We start from the raw sequence: 20,043 nt of genomic DNA, 5'->3' as shown, positions 1-20,043 counted from the left end.
GCTATCGGAAAAAATCAAAGGCACCTACAAGTGTGGCAGGTGCAAAGCATGTGGGTATATTAATACCAAATCAAAGGACTTTAATAACAGCTCCAACACAGAAAATTTCAAATCACTTTCCTTTTTTAACTGTAACTCAAAGGGAGTGATCTACTTAATCACCTGCCAATGTCACATTATGTATGTAGGCAAAACCTTTAGACCGTTCAAGAAACGCATTCTTGAACATGTAAATTCCATAAAAACAGCCAGACATATAGAAACATCGGTCTCCAGGCATGTGAGAACCTTTCACAATGGGGACCCAAAAGTTCTTAGATTTCAGGGCATCGAACTAATTTAACAGGACCAGAGGAAGGGCAATTGGGACCAACGTCTAAGGAGACGTGAATGCTATTGGATCTATCGCCTGAAAACCCTGTCCCCCAAAGGTCTCAATGAGGGTTTCTCGTACTCCCCATTTATTTAGAAGTCTCCATAAATATATAGTGCACTTGTAAATAGCCTTCATTTCTTTTTATCTTAGTTTTTTGTATATATTTTTGTCTGAGAATTTTCATATCACTATATTTCACCTTATTAGGCGTTTTCAACAGAGGGACACTTAACCGTCCCCATTACTGCCGCCCGACTATAAATTCCTCCCTTCTGCCTCTAGTATGTCCCTAACCCTAATACAGGGCTCAGAATTGGACAGATATAATTACCTACTAAGGACGCTGCTTAAACCCCCCCCCCTTTTTTTCATTATCAGGACATTCTATTTTTTACATAAACTAATCATAATGCTACACTTTACTTTCACACTACAGTGGCTATCCCATATCGAACAGAAATGTTCTGAAAATCCAATCACATATCGACATAGATATTCATATATATGTATATATATATATATTTTTCATGCCACTTGTAGCATTATGATTCATTATCATTAGTGTGTCCGGTCCTTTCCATACCACTGTTCACGTCCTTTCTCATTTTTTTGAATCGCTGTGGCTATTTCTATATCAACACTGTCTATTACCTAACTCTACACTCGGAGATACAATGTTACACATCTACTTATGGCCCAATAAACATGGACACAGTGTAACAGGATTAGCTTGACTAAGACGGATGCCTCGGACAGCTCTAACTTTGGAAGGCTTGCTTCCACACAAGGAGTTCACAGCCTGTCAATCATTAGACGTCATGGAAGCTAACTCCACCCCTATAGAGTTTAAATTAACATAGCGTCACGTCAGCGATGACGACGTGAAGCACCTTTCCCTGATTGGCCAGCAGCGATTTAAATACCGGGAGATTCTGGGCGGCAATTCCGGTCCCTGACGAAGGAGTTGCTTACTCCGAAACGCGCGTCGGATCTCATCTGGGGGGATTCCCGAGTCACAGCACTCGATCACTGCACTATGCACCTCTCACCACGCACTGAGGAAATCCTCCCCTCTACTGTTCACCTTTAGTTATGATTTACCATTTTTTCTAATTTTTCGTTTTCTCACTATTACTCTCTCTGGAGTCTAATTTCGTAGGACAGGCTCCACAGCATTTAGTGTAACGACCTAGTTTAGAACACCCACGAAGGTGTTTATTAGCAGAAGCAAGGGAATTAGAGATAGCATAGGAGATCTGTTAGTGTCTTTTTTGTGACATTCTGACTTTATGTCAGTCACTTTTTACTTGGACTCCGTTATCTCCCTCTGTCTATCTAGACACCTACTACTCCTGTCTATCCCTCTGCTAATTTTAAACGTTTGGTCTAACACCCTTCATAACTCTATAATGTGTATATCGAGTTATTTATCTCGAAATTGATTGAATACACTAAAGGATTTTTTTGAAGGTATTCTGCTGTATAGGGGCCTATTGCCTATAACCCCCTGTGTAATAGCACTCCGATAAATGGATTTGCTTTTGGTACCAAGGGTAAAATTATAGGCAACTAGGGGAACCAGAGAGTTGTCATTGATACATAGTTGCCATAGTATCTCTTTCTCTTGAATAGATTATTAAAGTCTGTATATATTTTTTGTGGATTTGGAGAGACTTCTTATGCACTATAGTTATCATACGTAACATCTCTCTGATACCCATCTACCCACTGGACTCCAGATTCTAAGATTCTTTTGGCATAACATCTATGTGCACACATATCTATACCAGCCGGCTTGGCAGTTCTTCCCTTTCTTTTATGGGAGAACATCCAAGCATCTCCTTGTGTTTTTTTCATTGATATCCCAACCAATAATTGATTTTCCTTTGTTTGCCCCAAGCAGATTTTAACCCATAAAGCTTCCACATTTTCCTCGTCACACTCCACATGCCTAAGATTTGACTTTAACTCATGGTTGACATACAAACATACCCCACTACCGTTCTTGTTTTTCCTGTCCTTCCTAAATAACGTGTACCCATGTAAGTTAACTGTCCAGTCATGTGTCTCATCCCACCATGTTTCTGTTATGCCTATAATATCATATTGTTTAGTGTATGCTATTTCCTCTAGTTCCCCCATTTTGTTATATAGAATCATTGCATTAGTAAGCATGCATTTAATATTATCATGAGTCTTTTTTAGATTTTGTGAATTTTCATCAATATTACATACCTCCTCTGTTCTGAGTTTTCCCCTCCACCCATCTCCACCACCCTTACACTGAGCTAAAGCCCATCTCTTTTCTATCCTATCTCCATTTTCTAGATTGCTTTGACCCTCCCCCCTACTACTAGTTTAAAACCTCCTCCAACCTTCTAGCCATCCTACCCCCAGCACAGCAGACCCTCTTCCGTTTATGACTATACAGATTGTACCCAAGCTCAAAATCGTCCTAGCGCTCTAAAAACCCCAAACCCTCTTTCCTTCACCAGGACTTCAGCCACGCATTGACCTCTCTAATCTCCAGCTGCCTTTCTGCTGTAGCGCGTGGCACAGGTAATATTTCTGAAAATATTACCTTGGAGGTCCTTTTCTTTAGCATACTTCCTAGTTCACTGAACTCATTCTTTAGGACCTTCCATTTTCCCCTGACCTTGTCATTGGTACCAATATGAACCATGACAGCTGGGTCATCCCCAGCCTCTCCCAAAAATCCCTCCACTCTGTCGGCATAATGCTGGTCCCGAACACCCGGGAGACAGCAAACTGTCCGGTTGAGATGATCAGAGTGGCAGATTAACCTATCTACTCTCTTAATAATAGAGTCCCTTACCACCACAACCTGTCTAGCCTTCCTTACCCTCTCAACCCCACCCGTACTAGAGGGGCTGTTCCCATGGCTGTTAGAAGGAACAGCTTCCTGCAGTACAGCTACTCCTGAGCTGATGCTCGCAACATCTTCACTCAAACGGGCAAATCTGTTAGGCTGCACAAGATCACTGTTACCCAGCTATGTGCCTGCTCACCAACTGTCTCATCTCCTCCCACTTCACTACCTGCACCCACTAAACTCTGCTCAGGGAGCAGCAGACTCTCCAATTTGCCTCTCCAGATCTTCAATCTGAGCTTCCAGAAAAGCCACTCGTTCACACAATTATGTAAAAGAAAATGAAAAGAAGCAAAATATCACTTCAAACCACCTTATTATAGAGAAAAAAAAGTCATAATATACTGTGCCAGCAACATGAGTACAAGGGCACAGGAACAACAGCAATCTCTTTGTCTTTGTGTTCTGTGTGTGGAGAGGATGGGCAAGTATGGGAAGTGACATAACATCTCATGCACTCTCCTCACACAGAGAACTATGAAACTGCATTCCTGCAGAGAGGACTGCCTCATATGCAGTACAAGGGCAGGTGATGACACACAAGGGGTGGGTGTGACAAGAGCAGAAATTGCATTATAATTGTGAATGTGAGTGTGTGAAGGCCCTATTTGCCTTCCCCATAGCCATTTTCCTCCTCAGTTCGGGAATCTGTTTAAACGTTCTTTCCTTTATCCTCCTACCATTCGGGATTATAATGTACCAAACACCGACTACCTCTCTGGCTCATTAAGTTTAAAAAAAACACAAGAATGAAATGCCCTCTGTGTGTGGCCAATTAACCGAACGCCAACATTAAAGCAGGCAGCGGGACTTGGCCGCCGAGTGTCTGCAACTCCGAGGCAGACACTCGATGGCACGAACACTGGTAACACTATGCAAACACTTGCTTCTGTTGGCGGCAAGCCAGGAGAGCACTGTTCGGTAGGTTTGCTTGGATGGACCTCCCGAACAAACGCTACCAATGAGCCAGGGGAACTATTCACCTTTTAGTATGTTTTGGAACTCCTCATGAGAGGTCGGTTTTTGTTTTTGGAGGCGCCTCATGAGAGGTCGGTCAAAACTTCACCCCGGTTGCGATTCGGATGTGTTCGTGGGATCTGAGTGCTTTTCGGATATGTTGGGCGCTCAGATCCAGGCTATCCGGGGATGTATAAACTATGGGGGTTCCTGTATGCGAATTATGTATTTTTTGTGTGTTTTCAGTAAATTGTCATTTTTGCTTAGTCATGGTGACATGGCATTTTGTGGACATTTTGTGGATGTGTTTTTTGTGTCTTCGTACTATATACAAGCAGGCCATTGAGCCTTGATTCAACGGAACAGTTTACCCCTTCATAAAGTCTTGGCTCAAGGGGATTGGGAGCTATATTTACTATAATCGCTACTGCGCTTGGGACTTGGGAGATTCTTCACGGGTATACTCAGCTGGGGTATTGGGATCCGTTACAGAGTGTATGTGTCTAAATATAATAATAATAATAGTGTATTTGTGTGTGGCTATATATCTGTGTATTGATGTGTGTGTCAGTGTGTGTGCATCCAGTGGCGTACATACCAGGGTCGCAGGGGTCGCGGCTGCGACCGGGCCCAGCCTACCAGGGGGCCCGGCCGCCCCTGCGACCCGGTATGTAGCCACTGGGCCAGCTTCTTCTCCTGGGGGGCCCAGGAGCCGGCCACCTCCGGGCCCCCCCGAGGCTGGCCCTGCTGTCACCCGGCTGGCCGGTCCTGCGGGCGCGCGAGGGAGCACTCTCCCCTAAGTGCTTCCTTTTCAGCTCCCTCGCGCACCGCAATGATACCGGAGCCGGAAGATGACGTCATCTTCCGGCGCCGGTATCAGTACACGGCGCGCGAGGGAGCGGAAGAGGAAGCACTCAGGGGAGAGTGCTCCCTCGCGCGCCCGCCAGCCTGACTGCCCGCCGGGTGACCCCCCCCAGGAGCCCAGCAGCACCACTGGACCCCAGGGAACCCCTCAGCACTCCAAAAGGTAAGGAGGCTGGGGGATTAAATAAATAAAATTTAAAAAAACGTTAGTGTTAGTGTGTGTGTGTTAGTGTGAGTTAGTGTGAGTGTGTGTGTTAGAGTGTTTGTCTGCTAGTGAGTGTCAGTGAGTGTGTTACTGTGTGTGTCTGGTACTGAGTGTGTTTGTGTGTGTGTTTGTGTGTGTGTTAGAGTGTGTGTGTCTGCTAGTGTCAGTGAGTGAGTGTGTGTCTGCTAGTGTCAGTGAGTGTGTGTCTGCTAGTGAGTGTCAGTGATTGTGTTACTGTGTGTGTCTGTTACTGAGTGTGTTTGATGTCTGTTAGTGAGTGTGTGTTTGTCAGTGAGAGTGTATGTTTTGTAAGTGAGTGTGTATGTATGTCTGTCGCTGAGTGTGTCTCTGTCAGTAAATGTGTGTGTCTGTTAGCTAGTGTGTATGCGTCTGTTCGTGAGAGTGTGTGTGTGTGTCTTCAGCACTTACCTTTCTCCAGCGCCGGACACCCTTGGCGCAGGGGATCCCTCCGCCTCTCGGCTCCGAATGCGCATGCGCGGCAAAAGCGGCGCACGCATTCAAACCGCCCATAGGAAAGCATTACCCAATGCTTTTCTACGGACGTTCAGTGTCTTAGAATCGCGGAAGCGCCTCTAGCGGCTGTCAGTGAGACAGCCACTAGAGGCTGGATTAACCCTCAGTGAAACATAGCAGTTTCTCTGAAACTGCTATGTTTTCAGCTGCAGGGTTAAAACTAGAGGGACCTGACACCCAGACCACTTCATTGAGCTGATGTGATCTGGGTGTCTGTAGTGGTCCTTTAAGTGTGTGTGCATCTGTATGCACTGACGTACATACCGCGGTCGCAGGGTTCGCAGCCCTGCAACCCCTGCGACCAGGTGCCCGCCGCAATGTGTTGCGGCCCCGGTCCGCCAGAGTAAGCGCGGGGGGTTGGGGGGGGCCCACGGATCAATTTTCGCACCGGGGCCCCATGGGTCATGTGTACGCCACTGTGTGCATCTATGAAATATATATATGATTGTGAGTGTGTTTCTTTGAGGGTGAGTCTGTATATGTGTATCTGTGTGTGTGCCTATGTCTCTGTGACATTTGTGGTTGTTTTTGTATTCTTTGAGTGCATATATGTGTGCCTACATGTAACATTTCATTTGAAGGAACAATCTATGCACCAGAACCACTACAGCATAACCCTTTTAAAGACGGTGGGCGTGCTATGCCGTCCTTGGAGACCCGGCTCTAAATGCCAGCTGGCGGCCTAGCACGTAGTAATGTACTTACCCGCTCGCCGGCAATCCCAGGCCTGTGAGCGCGGTGGGGGGGACTCACCTGGCATCCCAGGGAGTTCCCCTGCTGCCTTTCCGGCCCTCCTGGGCCATGTGATCACGAGGTCCTTGCAAAGACCTCACGATCACATGGGCGGCATAGACATCCATAGCAGTGCCAGCAGGTAGTCCCCCTGCTGCCTGAAAAACAATAAAAATAAAGTTTAAAACAGTTTCAAATAAAATTATATATATTTAGATCTCATATATATATATGTATATATATATATATATATATATATATATATATATATATGTATATATAAATATTATATATATTATATATATATATATATATATATATATATATATATATATATATATATTTACACATACACTGTCTAAGTGTATTTTAATATCAATATATCAGACGGGGACAAAAGGGACGAACCCATTGGACCCAAAGGCAAACCACCAGCCTACAAGTAGTTCCTGTATTCAATCTGTCTATAAGAAATCTGTCTACAAAGGAGTCTCAGGTATTAAGTACAGGCTTGTCCTTTATTCCTACCTCTCCTCCCAATTTATTCCAATGGGAAGTGGATCTATTCAAATTTGGCCGCTCACTGAGACTGAAGGAGTTTTTCAAAAACTCCCCAAAACTGACCACTCCGATGGTCACAACTCCATATCAATTCAAAACTCCGAGCAACTTTGACCCTCCTTCTAACCAGATATCCACCAAGTCATTCCTCTCCACGACTAAATGGCAAACAGAGAGTATACTGCAAAAACATCATCCGAGGCACTTTAATCTATCAAAAGATGAATATGCCGTGATAAAGAACTTAGCAGCAGACCCAATAATTGTAATTCGACCGGCAGACAAGGGAGGGGGCATAGTCATCCTCAATTATGACACCTATGCAGATGAACTAAAACAACAATTGAGTGATACCAAAACATACAGACGCCTTCAGGAAGACCCAACAGATATGATTGCAAAAACAATCGAAGACACATTAATGTTTGGCTTACAAGCAGGCCATATTAATTTAGAGCTTTTCCATTTTCTCCTCAAAAAGCACCCACGGACCCCAGTCCTGTATTCTCTCCCAAAGATACACAAGAATCAGGAGCATCCCCCTGGACGACCAATCGTATCAGCAACCCAGGGCATACTGGAACCAATCGCCAAGTATCTAGATTTTCTGTTCAAGATTCCTGTGACATCCTTAACCACTTGCATTAAAGACACTCCTGACCTTTTGGTATGTTTGAAGAAGGTGGGTTCTTTTAAAGGCATTCTAATCACTATGGACGTGGGCAGTCTTTACACCATCATCCCACATGACACAGGGATACAAGCAATGAGAAACCTTTTGACTCACTCTTCAAACTACCAAGGTCCATCGGTGGAATTCGTATTGGATCTATTGGGCATAGCATTACAAAATAATTATTTGAGACCGACTGGTATTTACAAATAGCAGGCACGTCCATGGGGGCGGCAATGGCCCCCATGTATGCGAATGCCTTCTTGTACGAGTACGAAACCGAGCACATACTCACACAGTCCAACCACCAGATCGTTGAGTACTTTCGGTTCATTGATGATATTCTGATTCTGTGGGGGGGGTCCAAGGACGAGGCTCTACAATTTGTTCAAGGGCTAAACAATCTTCCCACACCGGTAAAGATGACAGCCATCATTGACGAACACAGTGTCCAACAGTGTAATGAACAACTACTCCTGATGTATGAAAAATTTCAGTCTAGGGGTTATCCACGGGTGGTATTGGACAAAGCTTTATCTGGAGCAAAAACATCCTTCTCCTCCCCCTTGCAAACACCGGTGAAAGACAAGATCCACCGTCCCATCTTTCCAATGCTCTACAATACAGCTAACTCAGAGTTGACGTCAGCCATTTGCACCAACTGGCATACACTGGAACTAGACCCATCCCTCCCTGAGATCTTTCGCCATAAGCCGATGCTTTGTTACCAACATAACAAGAATTTAAGGGAATTATTAGTGAAAATGGATCCCCAATATTGCTACAGTCCAAAGAAAAAAGGCAGCATAAATGTAGGGTGTGTGAGGTGTTTGGGATGTGTGACTTGTGGCCACATCATCCCTTCCAAAACCTTCACACACCCACACACCGGCAGAAGGTACAAGATCCACCAACGTATACATTGCTGCACAGACTTTGTCATTTACAAACTGTCGTGTCCTTGTGGACTTAACTATATAGGCAAAACAGAGACAGCACTCTGTGAGAGAATCAGAGGCCACAGGTCTAGCATCCGGCTTGCCTATCGTGATGGCAAGTCGGACAAGCCAGTGGCCAGACATTTTCTAGAGTCCAAACATCAACTCTCAACACTAAGATGCATCGCTATTGAGCATGTTCCCATTCCAGTACGAGGGGGGAATAGAGGTCTAATGCTTCTACAGAGGGAGTGCTTCTGGATTTTTCAGCTGGGAACTTTGTCACCTAGAGGCCTGAATGAGAAAAACTCACTTTCAGTGTTCCTGTAGGAAATTTTCTAGAGACTATAAATTTAGTTAGAGTATCCTCTCTTTAAAGAGAGTGATATCAATCATCTATGGCAGCATGGAGAGTTAGTTAAGGTCCTCATATTGAGAGGGATGATATCTTTAGTAACTTTGTAACTTTGTGTTTTTTATGCAGTCTGTTCCTTTTTTTAAACACTAAGATTTATATGTAGATATTTGTCCACGGATGATTCATTTACAGGCGTGTTTAACTTTCTATTTTTTTCTGTACAGGGGACTCCTTAGCTTTAGTTTAGTTTATTATTATTTTTATGTGTTTTCATATTATAATTATTTTTCCACTTTTTATTTGCTCATTAGCCCTTAATTTAGAATATACAAACTGGCTAATTCTTCGCTTCATCCTCATCACTATCACTGTAAATATACAGCACATACTGTGTCACACATACAGCACATGTAGTGGAATTAATTCTCCACTCTTTACATAATTAAGAGGACACAAGTTATATTTTAGATATTAGACTGTTCAGAATTCTATTTGCTCTATTAGAATACACTGTACTTATTTCCACAAATCTACATTTAGTATTCAGCTACACTTAGTGGTCCCTTTTTAGTATATGATTCAGCCTGTATCGTTCTTCTTTAGCCCCTGGGAGCGTCCTGGTTGCCTGGCAACCCTCACTGTAACAACACATTTTTTCGTACGAAATTTTGATTTGATCCTCAACAGCCCCAGTACATGCGGGGGCAGCCAATTAGACGTGTGCGTCTATGGTTGCCTCGGCGACATGTCACGGCTATCCAATAGCATTTCATTTTTTCCGGAGTTCCGGGTCATGTGACTATGAACCCAGAAGTGTTAGGTGAGCGCGCCGGTTACCTGGACGCGCGGGAAAGGAGAATGTAGAACATCTGTGGGTAAGTAATTATCTGTAATTTTTTTAATTGTTTGTCCTATATAAGCTTCTTCATTGTAAGTGAAATGAGTATCCTGATGAAAGCTCCCAAGCGGAGCTGAAACGTTGATGTGGTTTTCTCTGAATAAAGAAGATAATACTTTGAAAAGCCCACGAGTGCCGGTATTTTTTCGTGGGATATATATATATAATTATATATATATTTATATATACATGGTAGTTTGAAAAGCACTCCAAGGACTTCATATAAGGTGAAAATAAACTTAGCTTTATTCTGCAACAACCAAAGGTGATCGACGTTTCAGTCCTACAACAGGACTTTCATCAGGATAACAGTGAATTCAAAATGTGACAATATATATAACAAACATAATAATACAAGTACATTGGTTACAGCTGAGTCTTACCTGAGTTTGTGTGTGCACCAGTGTCCTGCCCGCCGAAAAAACGCGGGCAAAAGCCGAATTCTACATGTTGTATTCAGCAGCTGTTGCTGCTGTGAACCTCTGCGTGCTGGAGGTTGTCATGGCAACCGGCCGAGACGCTAAGAGGCGTGTTTACATTTGTTACTATGATCGCAAGTGCGATCAGTCATCCGTCTGCGGCAGCACCACACAGCTCAGTAAAGAAGAAAGCTTTACACAGGGATTCAGTGTGATCAAGTGACCAATATTGTACAGATTAGCACAGTATGTAGGAGGGGGAGCAAGGTATTAGCTGGCCCCGGTCTGCAGACTATATACCGAAGGGCAACTTAAAGGAATACTTAGGAGCAAATAATAAATATATAAATATATGAATATATACATAAAAATTCGAATAAATATTCATGCTCTGGGGGCTTACAGCGCAGTATGCCCATACACTCTAGTATCCTCTATAATAGATAGTGGTTGAATGGCTGCTACTGGGTGCAGCTAACTGCATAACCCAACTTGGTAACTCTGGAGTTTATTGGGGTGATGAAGTCACTTACAGCCACCCTAAATATACACATATCTATAAACCCAGGTATTCTATAGTCGGTAAGTCTGGAACTAAATATGGTATGGCCAAGTTGCTAAAGGATTGGTATCATATTATGCATCCATACTGTACAATGTGTCAATGGGTCGTATCATAGGGGTTGATATAGTGGGGTAGTACCTGAGAGAGACATAGCAGGAACAAACTAAGGATAATGGTGAACAATTACAGTGTAGTCAAAAGTATATACATCTATCTACATATTTATAACTGGAGCTCCTATAAGTACCAATATATACAATACCAAAATGGTTAATCATGCAAGTTTGCTTTGTTTCTATAGACATTTGCCATACTTAATAAGGTGTGCATAATGCACAAAGTATAAATGGTAACCCACAATTCAAGGCTTATACGTAGAGAAATGTCCATACTGAATGTCTTGTATAGGTCCTATAGAAAGATGCCCAGACTGTATTTCTCGTTGAGGCCCCTAGGCTGCACCGTGTCCAAAGTCCTAATCCAGTGCAGTTCCCTCTGGAGCAGAATTTTCTTGCGGTCCCCTCCTCTCATTGGTTGCGGGACGTGGTCAATTGCAATGAACTTCATTGATGGTAAAGGATGGCCTTTCTCCCAAAAGTGTTTCGCCACTGGTTGTTCAGATCCTTGTCTCTGTATTCCACTCGTATACTCGATCGGTGGTTTCGCATTCTCTCCCTCAAGGGTAGGTCTGTTTTGCCCACGTATGTCAATCCACAAGGGCAGACTAGTTTATACACTACAAAATCACTGGTGCACGTAAGTCTATGCTTGATGGTGTAAGTCTTGCCGGTGTGAGGATGGGTAAAGGTTTTACTTGGTAGCATATGGCTACATGTAACGCACCCCAAACACCTGTAACACCCCAGATTCAGATGGGGTGAAGGTTGATTGTAGCAATGAGATGGGTCTGTCTTGACTAGTAGGTCTCTCAAATGCTTTCCCCTCCGGTAACACATCATAGGCCGATGTTTAAATTGGCTTGGTAGACTGTTATCATTAATCATCATCCGCCAGTTGCTGTTAACAGTTTCTTTGATATTATCTGAAATGGTAGTGTATGTCATGGGGAATATCAATCTCTGCTCCTTAGGTGGTTGTAAGGGCCGATCTTCAAAGCATTTACTGAGTGCTAGTTGCAAAACAGATGGGCTGTATCCACGGGCCAAACATTGTCCCACATCAAATTCAGCTGTAACTTGGTGTTAGCCTCGTTGGAGTTGTTCCTAATGACTCTCATGAACTGGGATTGTGGTAGAGAGTTAATCAGATGTCTGGGGTGGTAACTGTCGGCATGAAGTATGGTGTTTCTGTCCGTGGGTTTGTTGTACAGTGTGAAGGCTATTTTCTCATTCTCCTTATATAGGCGTACATCCAGGAAGTCAATAGACTGGTCATTAGTGACCATGGTTAGCCGGACTGGTGTGTTCAAATTGTTTATGGTTTCAAGCATCTCTTCAGGCGATGTACCTTCTTTTTTCCACAGTATGATGATATCGTCGATGAAGCGCCTGTAAAATAATATGTTATTTTGAAATGGCGTGAGAATGTGCTCCTGCTCGAACACATACATAAAGCCATTGGCATACATAGGTGCCATGGCCGCTCCAATCGAAGTTCCAGAGATATGCTGGTACCATGTATGTTCAAACCTGAAGTAGTTTTGATTAAGTCACTCCTTTCTCCAGGTGGGTAAATTGTTTAAGTTGGGTTAGCAGGCTTGGGGTATCCTTGATGCATGTTGGTAGTCTCTCAATTGGTTCTTTGAATAGTGAATCCAGCCACTTGGCAATGGGTTCTAGTACCCCTCCAATTGCCGAAACAATAGGTCTACCAGGTGGTAGAGTCGGGTGCTTGTGGATTTTAGGTAGTGTACATATTATTGGTGTTCGGGGTTTCTCCTGTAGTAGAAATTGATATAGTTCTTGTGTGATATAGGATGCATCTAGACCTCGTTGTAGTATCTGTTGAATTTGAAGCATGATTGCCTGTGTTGGGCCCGCTGTCAACTTTAGATCGGTGGTTTTATCTCCCAGTTGGGTCAGTATTTCCTGTCTATAGTCACTATAGTTCATCAGGACAATTCCTCCACCTTTGTCTGCCGGGCGGATAACAAGGCTTGGGTCGTTGGCCAATGATGCGATGATCTGGCGCTCTTCTTTCATTATATTAGGTCTGGGTTTGTGGCCGTGTGTTAGGTGGTGTTGTGTTTCTTGGTTCAATGATTTCAAGAAAGTCTTGATGGTGGACTGGTTAGGTAGTGGGTCCCAGGTGCTCTTAGGTTTAGAGTGGCTCATTGGTGTTGTCATAGTGTCGTTGTTTTTAAAGAAGTCTTTAAGTCTTAAAGACCTCCCAAATTTGTAGTTTTCGACTTCTTGGGTAAGCGGTACAGGGTAAGTCGTGGGCACAAAGGTGAGACCTTTCGTCAGCAGTTGGATCTCCACAATGTTGAGTTTCCGTGTGGATAAATTGAAGACCGGGATTACTTTCGTCGAGGTGGTCTCCCACTCAGTCCGATATGTACCACCTCGCTGTCCTCGTCTAGTCATGAAACGTTTGGTTCTTGGTCTTGTCTGGCGCGTTGTCTTGTGGTTATTCCTGCTGTTGTAGTCCCTCTCTCTAAAAAATGACCTGGTGCTTGGCTCTGTGCTGGTCTTTGTTGGTTATCAGAGTCTGTGGTGGACTCCCCTGAAGTCCTGTCAGGGGAGTCCACCACAGTTTGTTCCTGCTATGTCTCTCTCAGGTACTACCCCACTATATCAACCCCTATGATACGACCCATTGACACATTGTACAGTATGGCCATACCATATTTAGTTCCAGACTTACCGACTATAGAATACCTGGGTTTATAGATATGTGTATATTTAGGGTGGCTGTAAGTGACTTCATCACCCCAATAAACTCCAGAGTTACCAAGTTGGGTTATGCAGTTAGCTGCACCCAGTAGCAGCCATTCAACCACTATCTATTATAGAGGATACTAGAGTGTATGGGCATACTGCGCTGTAAGCCCCCAGAGCATGAATATTTATTCGAATTTTTATGTATATATTCATATATTTATATATTTATTATTTGCTCCTAAGTATTCCTTTAAGTTGCCCTTCGGTATATAGTCTGCAGACCGGGGCCAGCTAATACCTTGCTCCCCCTCCTACATACTGTGCTAATCTGTACAATATTGGTCACTTGATCACACTGAAGCCCTGTGTAAAGCTTTCTTCTTTACTGAGCTGTGTGGTGCTGCCGCAGCCGGATGACTGATCGCACTTGCGATCATAGTAACAAATGTAAACACGCCTCTTAGCGTCTCGGCCGGTTGCCATGACAACCTCCAGCACGCAGAGGTTCACAGCAGCAACAGCTGCTGAATACAACATGTAGAATTCGGCTTTTGCCCCCGTTTTTCCGGCGGGCAGGACACTGGTGCACACACAAACTCAGGTAAGACTCAGCTGTAACCAATGTACTTGTATTATTATGTTTGTTATATATATTGTCACATTTTGAATGCACTGTTATCCTGATGAAAGTCCTGTTGTAGGACTGAAACGTCGATCACTTTTGGTTGTTGCAGAATAAAGCTAAGTTTATTTTCACCTTATATGAAGTCCTTGGAGTGCTTTTCAAACTACCATGTATATTATTGATGCCGACAAGCACCGGGCTATATAATTTTGACTATACTGGAGTGCAAGCTTTTGGACATAGTTTATATATATATATATATATATATATATATATATATATATATATATATATATATATTAATATCAAAATACACGTATAATGATATTAATTAAATACATAAATATATATATATATAAAATTATATATTTATATAACATAAATAAATATGTAAATATGTAAAAAAAAACTAATGATTAATATATATATATATATATACGTGTGTAATTTTGTTCTGTGTTTGATGTTAATATATATTTATTGACATCAAAATACACGTAGAACGAAATCATATATATATATATCTATATATCTATATACATAAGTATATACTTATATATCACTATATATATATATATATATACCAATATATAAATAACATTTTTAAAAAATTACATATGTATATATATATATATATATATATATATATATACCAATATATAAATAAAATTGAAAAAATTACATATATATATATATATATATATATACACACATACGTGTGTATATATATATATATATATATATATATATAATAATAATTCTACGTACCGTATATACTCGAGTATAAGCCGAGTTTTTCAGCACATTTTTTGTGCTGAAAAACCCCAACTCGGCTTATACTCGAGTCAGAGTCTGTATTATGGCAATTTGCATTGCCATAATACAGACTGGGGGGAGAGGGGGGCTGGCAGAGCTGTACTTACCTTTCCTGCAGCTCCTGTCAGCTCTCTCCTCCTCCGCGCCGTCCGTTCAGCACCTCGGTCAGCTCCCAGTGTAAGTCTCGCGAGTGCCGCGGCTCTCGCAAGACTTACACTGGGAGCTGACAGAGGGAGCTGCACAGACCGCGCGGAGGAGGAGAGAGCTGACAGGAGCTGCAGGAAAGGTAAGTACAGCTCTGCCAGCCCCCCTCTTCCCCCCACTGAACTACCAATGACACTGGACCACCAGGGAAGGAGCCCCCCTCCCTGCTATGTATCAAGCAGGGAGGGGGGACGCAAAAAAAATAGAATAAAAAAAAAAATTATTAATAATTAAATAATAAATAATAATGCAAAAAAAATAATAATATAAAAAAATAAATAATAATAATAATTAATAATATATTAAATGCCCACCCCCACCAACACATACACAAACACACACTGCATCACACACACTGAATCACACACACTCACACTTCATTCATATACACACACTGCACTCACACACACACTGCACTCATACACACACTGCATTCATACACACACTGCACTCACACTTCATTCATATACACACACACTGCACTCACACACACTGCACTCATACACACACTGCATTCATACACACACTGCATTCATACACACACTGCACTCATACACACTGCACTCACACACTGCACTCATACACACTGCACTCATACACACACACACACTGCATTCATTATATACACACACTGGAAATAAATATTAAATTAATATATACGCACACACACTGCACTCATACACACACACACTGCACTCATACACGCACTGCACTCATACACTGCACTCATACACGCACTGCACTCATAGACGCACTGCACTCATACACGCACTGCACTCATACGCACACTCTGCATTCATTATATACACACACTGTAAATAAATATTCAATTAATATAATTTTTTTAGGATCTAATTTTATTTAGAAATTTACCAGTAGCTGCTGCATTTCCCACCCTAGTCTTATACTCGAGTCAATAAGTTTTCCCAGTTTTTGGGGGTAAAATTAGGGGCCTCGGCTTATATTCGGGTCGGCTTATACTCGAGTATATACGGTATATATAAATGTAATATCTTTACATAATAGTAATTGTATTCAAAAGAATTGCTGTTGCTTCCAGTTAATTCATACTGAAGTGTGTCATTTTTATTTTTTGCTTCAAAGTCTGTCAAAATGAATGCTTCCAATGAACCAGTACTGTAACACAAAAGTACGTATTTCTCAAACTGGGGATCCTTTAAAATGTTTTACAGCGGAAGGAAAGATAATCTTACCTTTTTATTAGCCACTTTGTTTTTGTTTATTTTTTTTGGTTTTTGTTCCTTGTACTAGTCTTATAATATTTCTTTATATGAACATGAATTATATATTCTTGTACTTTTCCAAAGGTTCCTGTTAATGTTTAAAATGTTTGTCAGCCCAGGACATACATGAAAACAAAAGAAATCTCAAAGTATCCTGCCTGGTAAAATATTTTATAAATGAATTTTAAAAAAGATACGTTATTTTAACAGATTTCCATTGTTTGTGCTGATCCTGTAATCAAAATCTTTATTCAATATGCGATCAAAACAAAGTCCGAATAAAATACGCATAGTCGTTCAGACAATAACGCCAATCGAGAAAAAGTCTATTTTTCTGGTTGTATTGTATATGAAAGGAAACTTTACTTTTCAATCCTGAATCAGAATGTTTTTTCGTTTTTTTAGATTACATCAAGGCATATATATAAAAAAAAAACTAGCCGTTTTCTTTAATGCATCACATTATTCTTATTTACATGTCATACTGCAGAGTAAGCTATAATACATCTTGCATAGCCAGGGTCTTTCTCATTCTTAACAGATGGTAAAGTAGGAGTTAATATTAATGATACAGCTATTTTTAATGGTCCTTCATGTTAAATAGGAAATAAATCCCCTCCTGAAAGCTATTATGTTTTCCTGGGAGAGTTTTACCAAGGTCATGGCCTCTAGTATACTTTTATTTTTTTACCCTTTTTTAATATTTAATTGTTGACTGAGGCCTATCTTGAGCTAAGATTCCCTTGCCTTGTCCATTCTACATCATTTCTGATTTAGTGAATACAACCAAAAAAAGTTTACATTTATTTCATAATTTACTTCCAGAGCTAATTTTTATAGGAGAACCCATGTTGAAGCTATGATTTAGGGAATCGCTTACTGAACAGTGACATGTAAGGAATTGGAAAATGAATTGCAAAATTAAGTCAAAAATAATAGGATTAGATAAGTAAATAAGACCTTAACTTTATAATCTACATATCAAATATATCTTAATATTGATGCTCCTGCCTTGTTTTTCCCACCGACATGTATGCTTAACTATACGGCAGTAATCTACAGCAATGCAGTAATTCATCATTTATGTTCAGCCTGTTATTATCTAGTTTGTTTATGTTTAAAAAGTGCACACACTCACGCCAATGTTAAGCCTGTATGCATCTATATGAACGCTGTTGTGGCGCTTGACAAATACCTGTAATCAAAGAACGAAAATGCTCAGATATCTGTGCCACTGTTAAGCATGTTTAAATGCACGTGTACGCTGTTGTGGCGTTTGTCTATGTTTTTGTACTCACCTGCGCAACAAAAATAAAGAATTTAAAAAAAAAAATGTTGACTGAGGGTAAAACGTATGTCTAACAAAATGACTAAAAAGTAATGACAAATGCATTAAAAGTATGAAAAGTTTAGTTAATTGATTTATTCTTTTAACTGTTTTTTTCCAGGTAAAACCAAAAATACACATGTGGCTTAGTAACTGACAAATATATGTGTGGGTGTTTTTAATTTAGATTATTCTTCTCAAAGAGATTCCCAGAAAAATAATGCAAGAATAGCAATTTTTTATTTTTTTTTGCATTACATGTTTAAAATATATAATTTTAAGAGCATGACATTATTTTACATTTATTTAAAATTTAAATGCGGTACCAAGGGTCAGCCCAAATACAACTACTGCAATATATTCTAATGATTAAGGTTTTAGGAAGATGTCTTTGAAAATTTAAACTGCAGATCTTTACATCTTACTTATTTTATTCTTCATCTCGGCCTCCCAGACTTCTCCCTGGTCCTCTGTACTATCATTGCTTTAAGCACTTTTATAATTCAGTCCCCTCTCCGCCTCTCATTATGTGCAGCTCCCTCATTTACAGTAATAATATGAACAGTGGTGTGAGCCAAGCATGGAACTGTGCGTGTGTTTAATATATTGTAGTGCTTATGATGCTTGCGTCATCTCCACCATACTTGACTTAAATGTCCCCATTTCAATATGTCACATTCAAATAAATAACTAAATAAATATATTTTATATTGCTGTCAGGTTGCCGGATTCTATAAAGGAATGTCTTTCCCCTTGGCCAGTATTTCAGTCTACAACTCTGTGGTTTTTGGAGTTTTCAGCAATACTCAAAGATTTATTAGTGAGCATTGGAACAGAAGCCCTGGGAATTCTCCTTACCTATTAGACTTGACTATCGCAAGTAGTTTGACGGGATTTATTTCTGTAGGGATTGGTGGACCTGTTGACCTGGTGAAGATAAGACTGCAAATGCAAACTGAGCCTCTAATCTCTGGTAAGTACGGTATATATACCTTTTGCATATAGTTTTATAGTATGGTTGTGAGCTCTGTAGATTTTATTTTGCTGTAAACAATCTGATGGATATGTGAACATTAATAACTTATGTTGCCTGTATGCAAGCATGCACGTTTCACAGTCTCACCGTCCTTTTAAAGTAGTAGAATAGAAAGCAGCAGTCCTTATTTGAACTGTGTATTTTTTTTTATCTTACTTTACTTCATAAGTCATGTGTCTCACCTACACACAAGGCTGGATTAAAGGTCACTATAAATTCCAGAACAACTTTATATCATTGTAATGGTGAAGGTGCCTAAAGTACCTTGGTCCCTATTTCTATGTCAATATTGGCTTATGATATAATGATTTGCAAATGTAAGACCATAGATCAGTATTTAATCTGAAACAGCTGCTATCAGATAATTCAGTAGCTTCACTCATTATGGGATGAGTGAAACTGTGTCTGGGCTATAGATTACATATTACACAAACGTCTGCTGGATACGGATCGATGAGTTAAGAAAAGACTGGAAGTAGCCTGTCTGCTATTTCTGCATTTAGAAAAAAACAGGCGGGGATTATTTATCTACTGGATAATGCCTGTAGTAGTTCTCCCCCTTACTCCATTTAATAAAGATTTCTAGCTGTTCCATTTGCAGGGCTGCTGTGGAAAATGTTATGTGCAAGACGGGGTAGTCTATAGAAGCAGCCTCTCAAGTGTATGATCCCTGAGACAAGAGTCATTTTAGTGACTATATCTTCCCCAGGATTTTGGTTTCAGTAGGAGAATCTCCATGAAGTGATGCTCTCCGGGTGGTAGTCAGTAACAAGTAGTGGGTTGTGGCTATGCCTGAGTAGGAACAGAGCTCTCTACCCACCAGAGCAGAAAGCTCCAGTAATATTGTTCCCTCTGCCTCAGCATTGCCAGCCAACCTAGGTAGGAACTCACCTCTCTACCCACTGTAGCTGATCCGTAGAAGTCAGGTTATATAAAATATAACTAACAGGTGACGCTCCACATGGTCCACAGCCAAAT

The 20,043-nt window shown here is 41.1% G+C and overlaps 1 protein-coding gene across 6 annotated transcripts in view; it reads left to right on the top strand.

The window, feature by feature from the left end:
- Nucleotides 1–20,043, top strand: part of SLC25A48 (solute carrier family 25 member 48) — a 91,989-nt gene that overhangs the window by 55,345 nt on the left and 16,601 nt on the right. For all 6 annotated transcript variants that reach the window (XM_063447457.1, XM_063447456.1, XM_063447454.1 and 3 more), the window contains one exon: nt 18,750–19,002. In XM_063447457.1, the coding sequence (XP_063303527.1) occupies nt 18,771–19,002 (232 nt within the window). In that variant the 5' untranslated portion in view covers nt 18,750–18,770. The remainder of the gene's footprint in view (nt 1–18,749; nt 19,003–20,043) is intronic.

This window comes from Pelobates fuscus, chromosome 3, assembly GCF_036172605.1.
Source record: "Pelobates fuscus isolate aPelFus1 chromosome 3, aPelFus1.pri, whole genome shotgun sequence".
Classification (NCBI taxonomy): Eukaryota; Metazoa; Chordata; class Amphibia; order Anura; family Pelobatidae; genus Pelobates; species Pelobates fuscus.
This window is presented reverse-complemented; position numbering and strand designations above follow the sequence as displayed.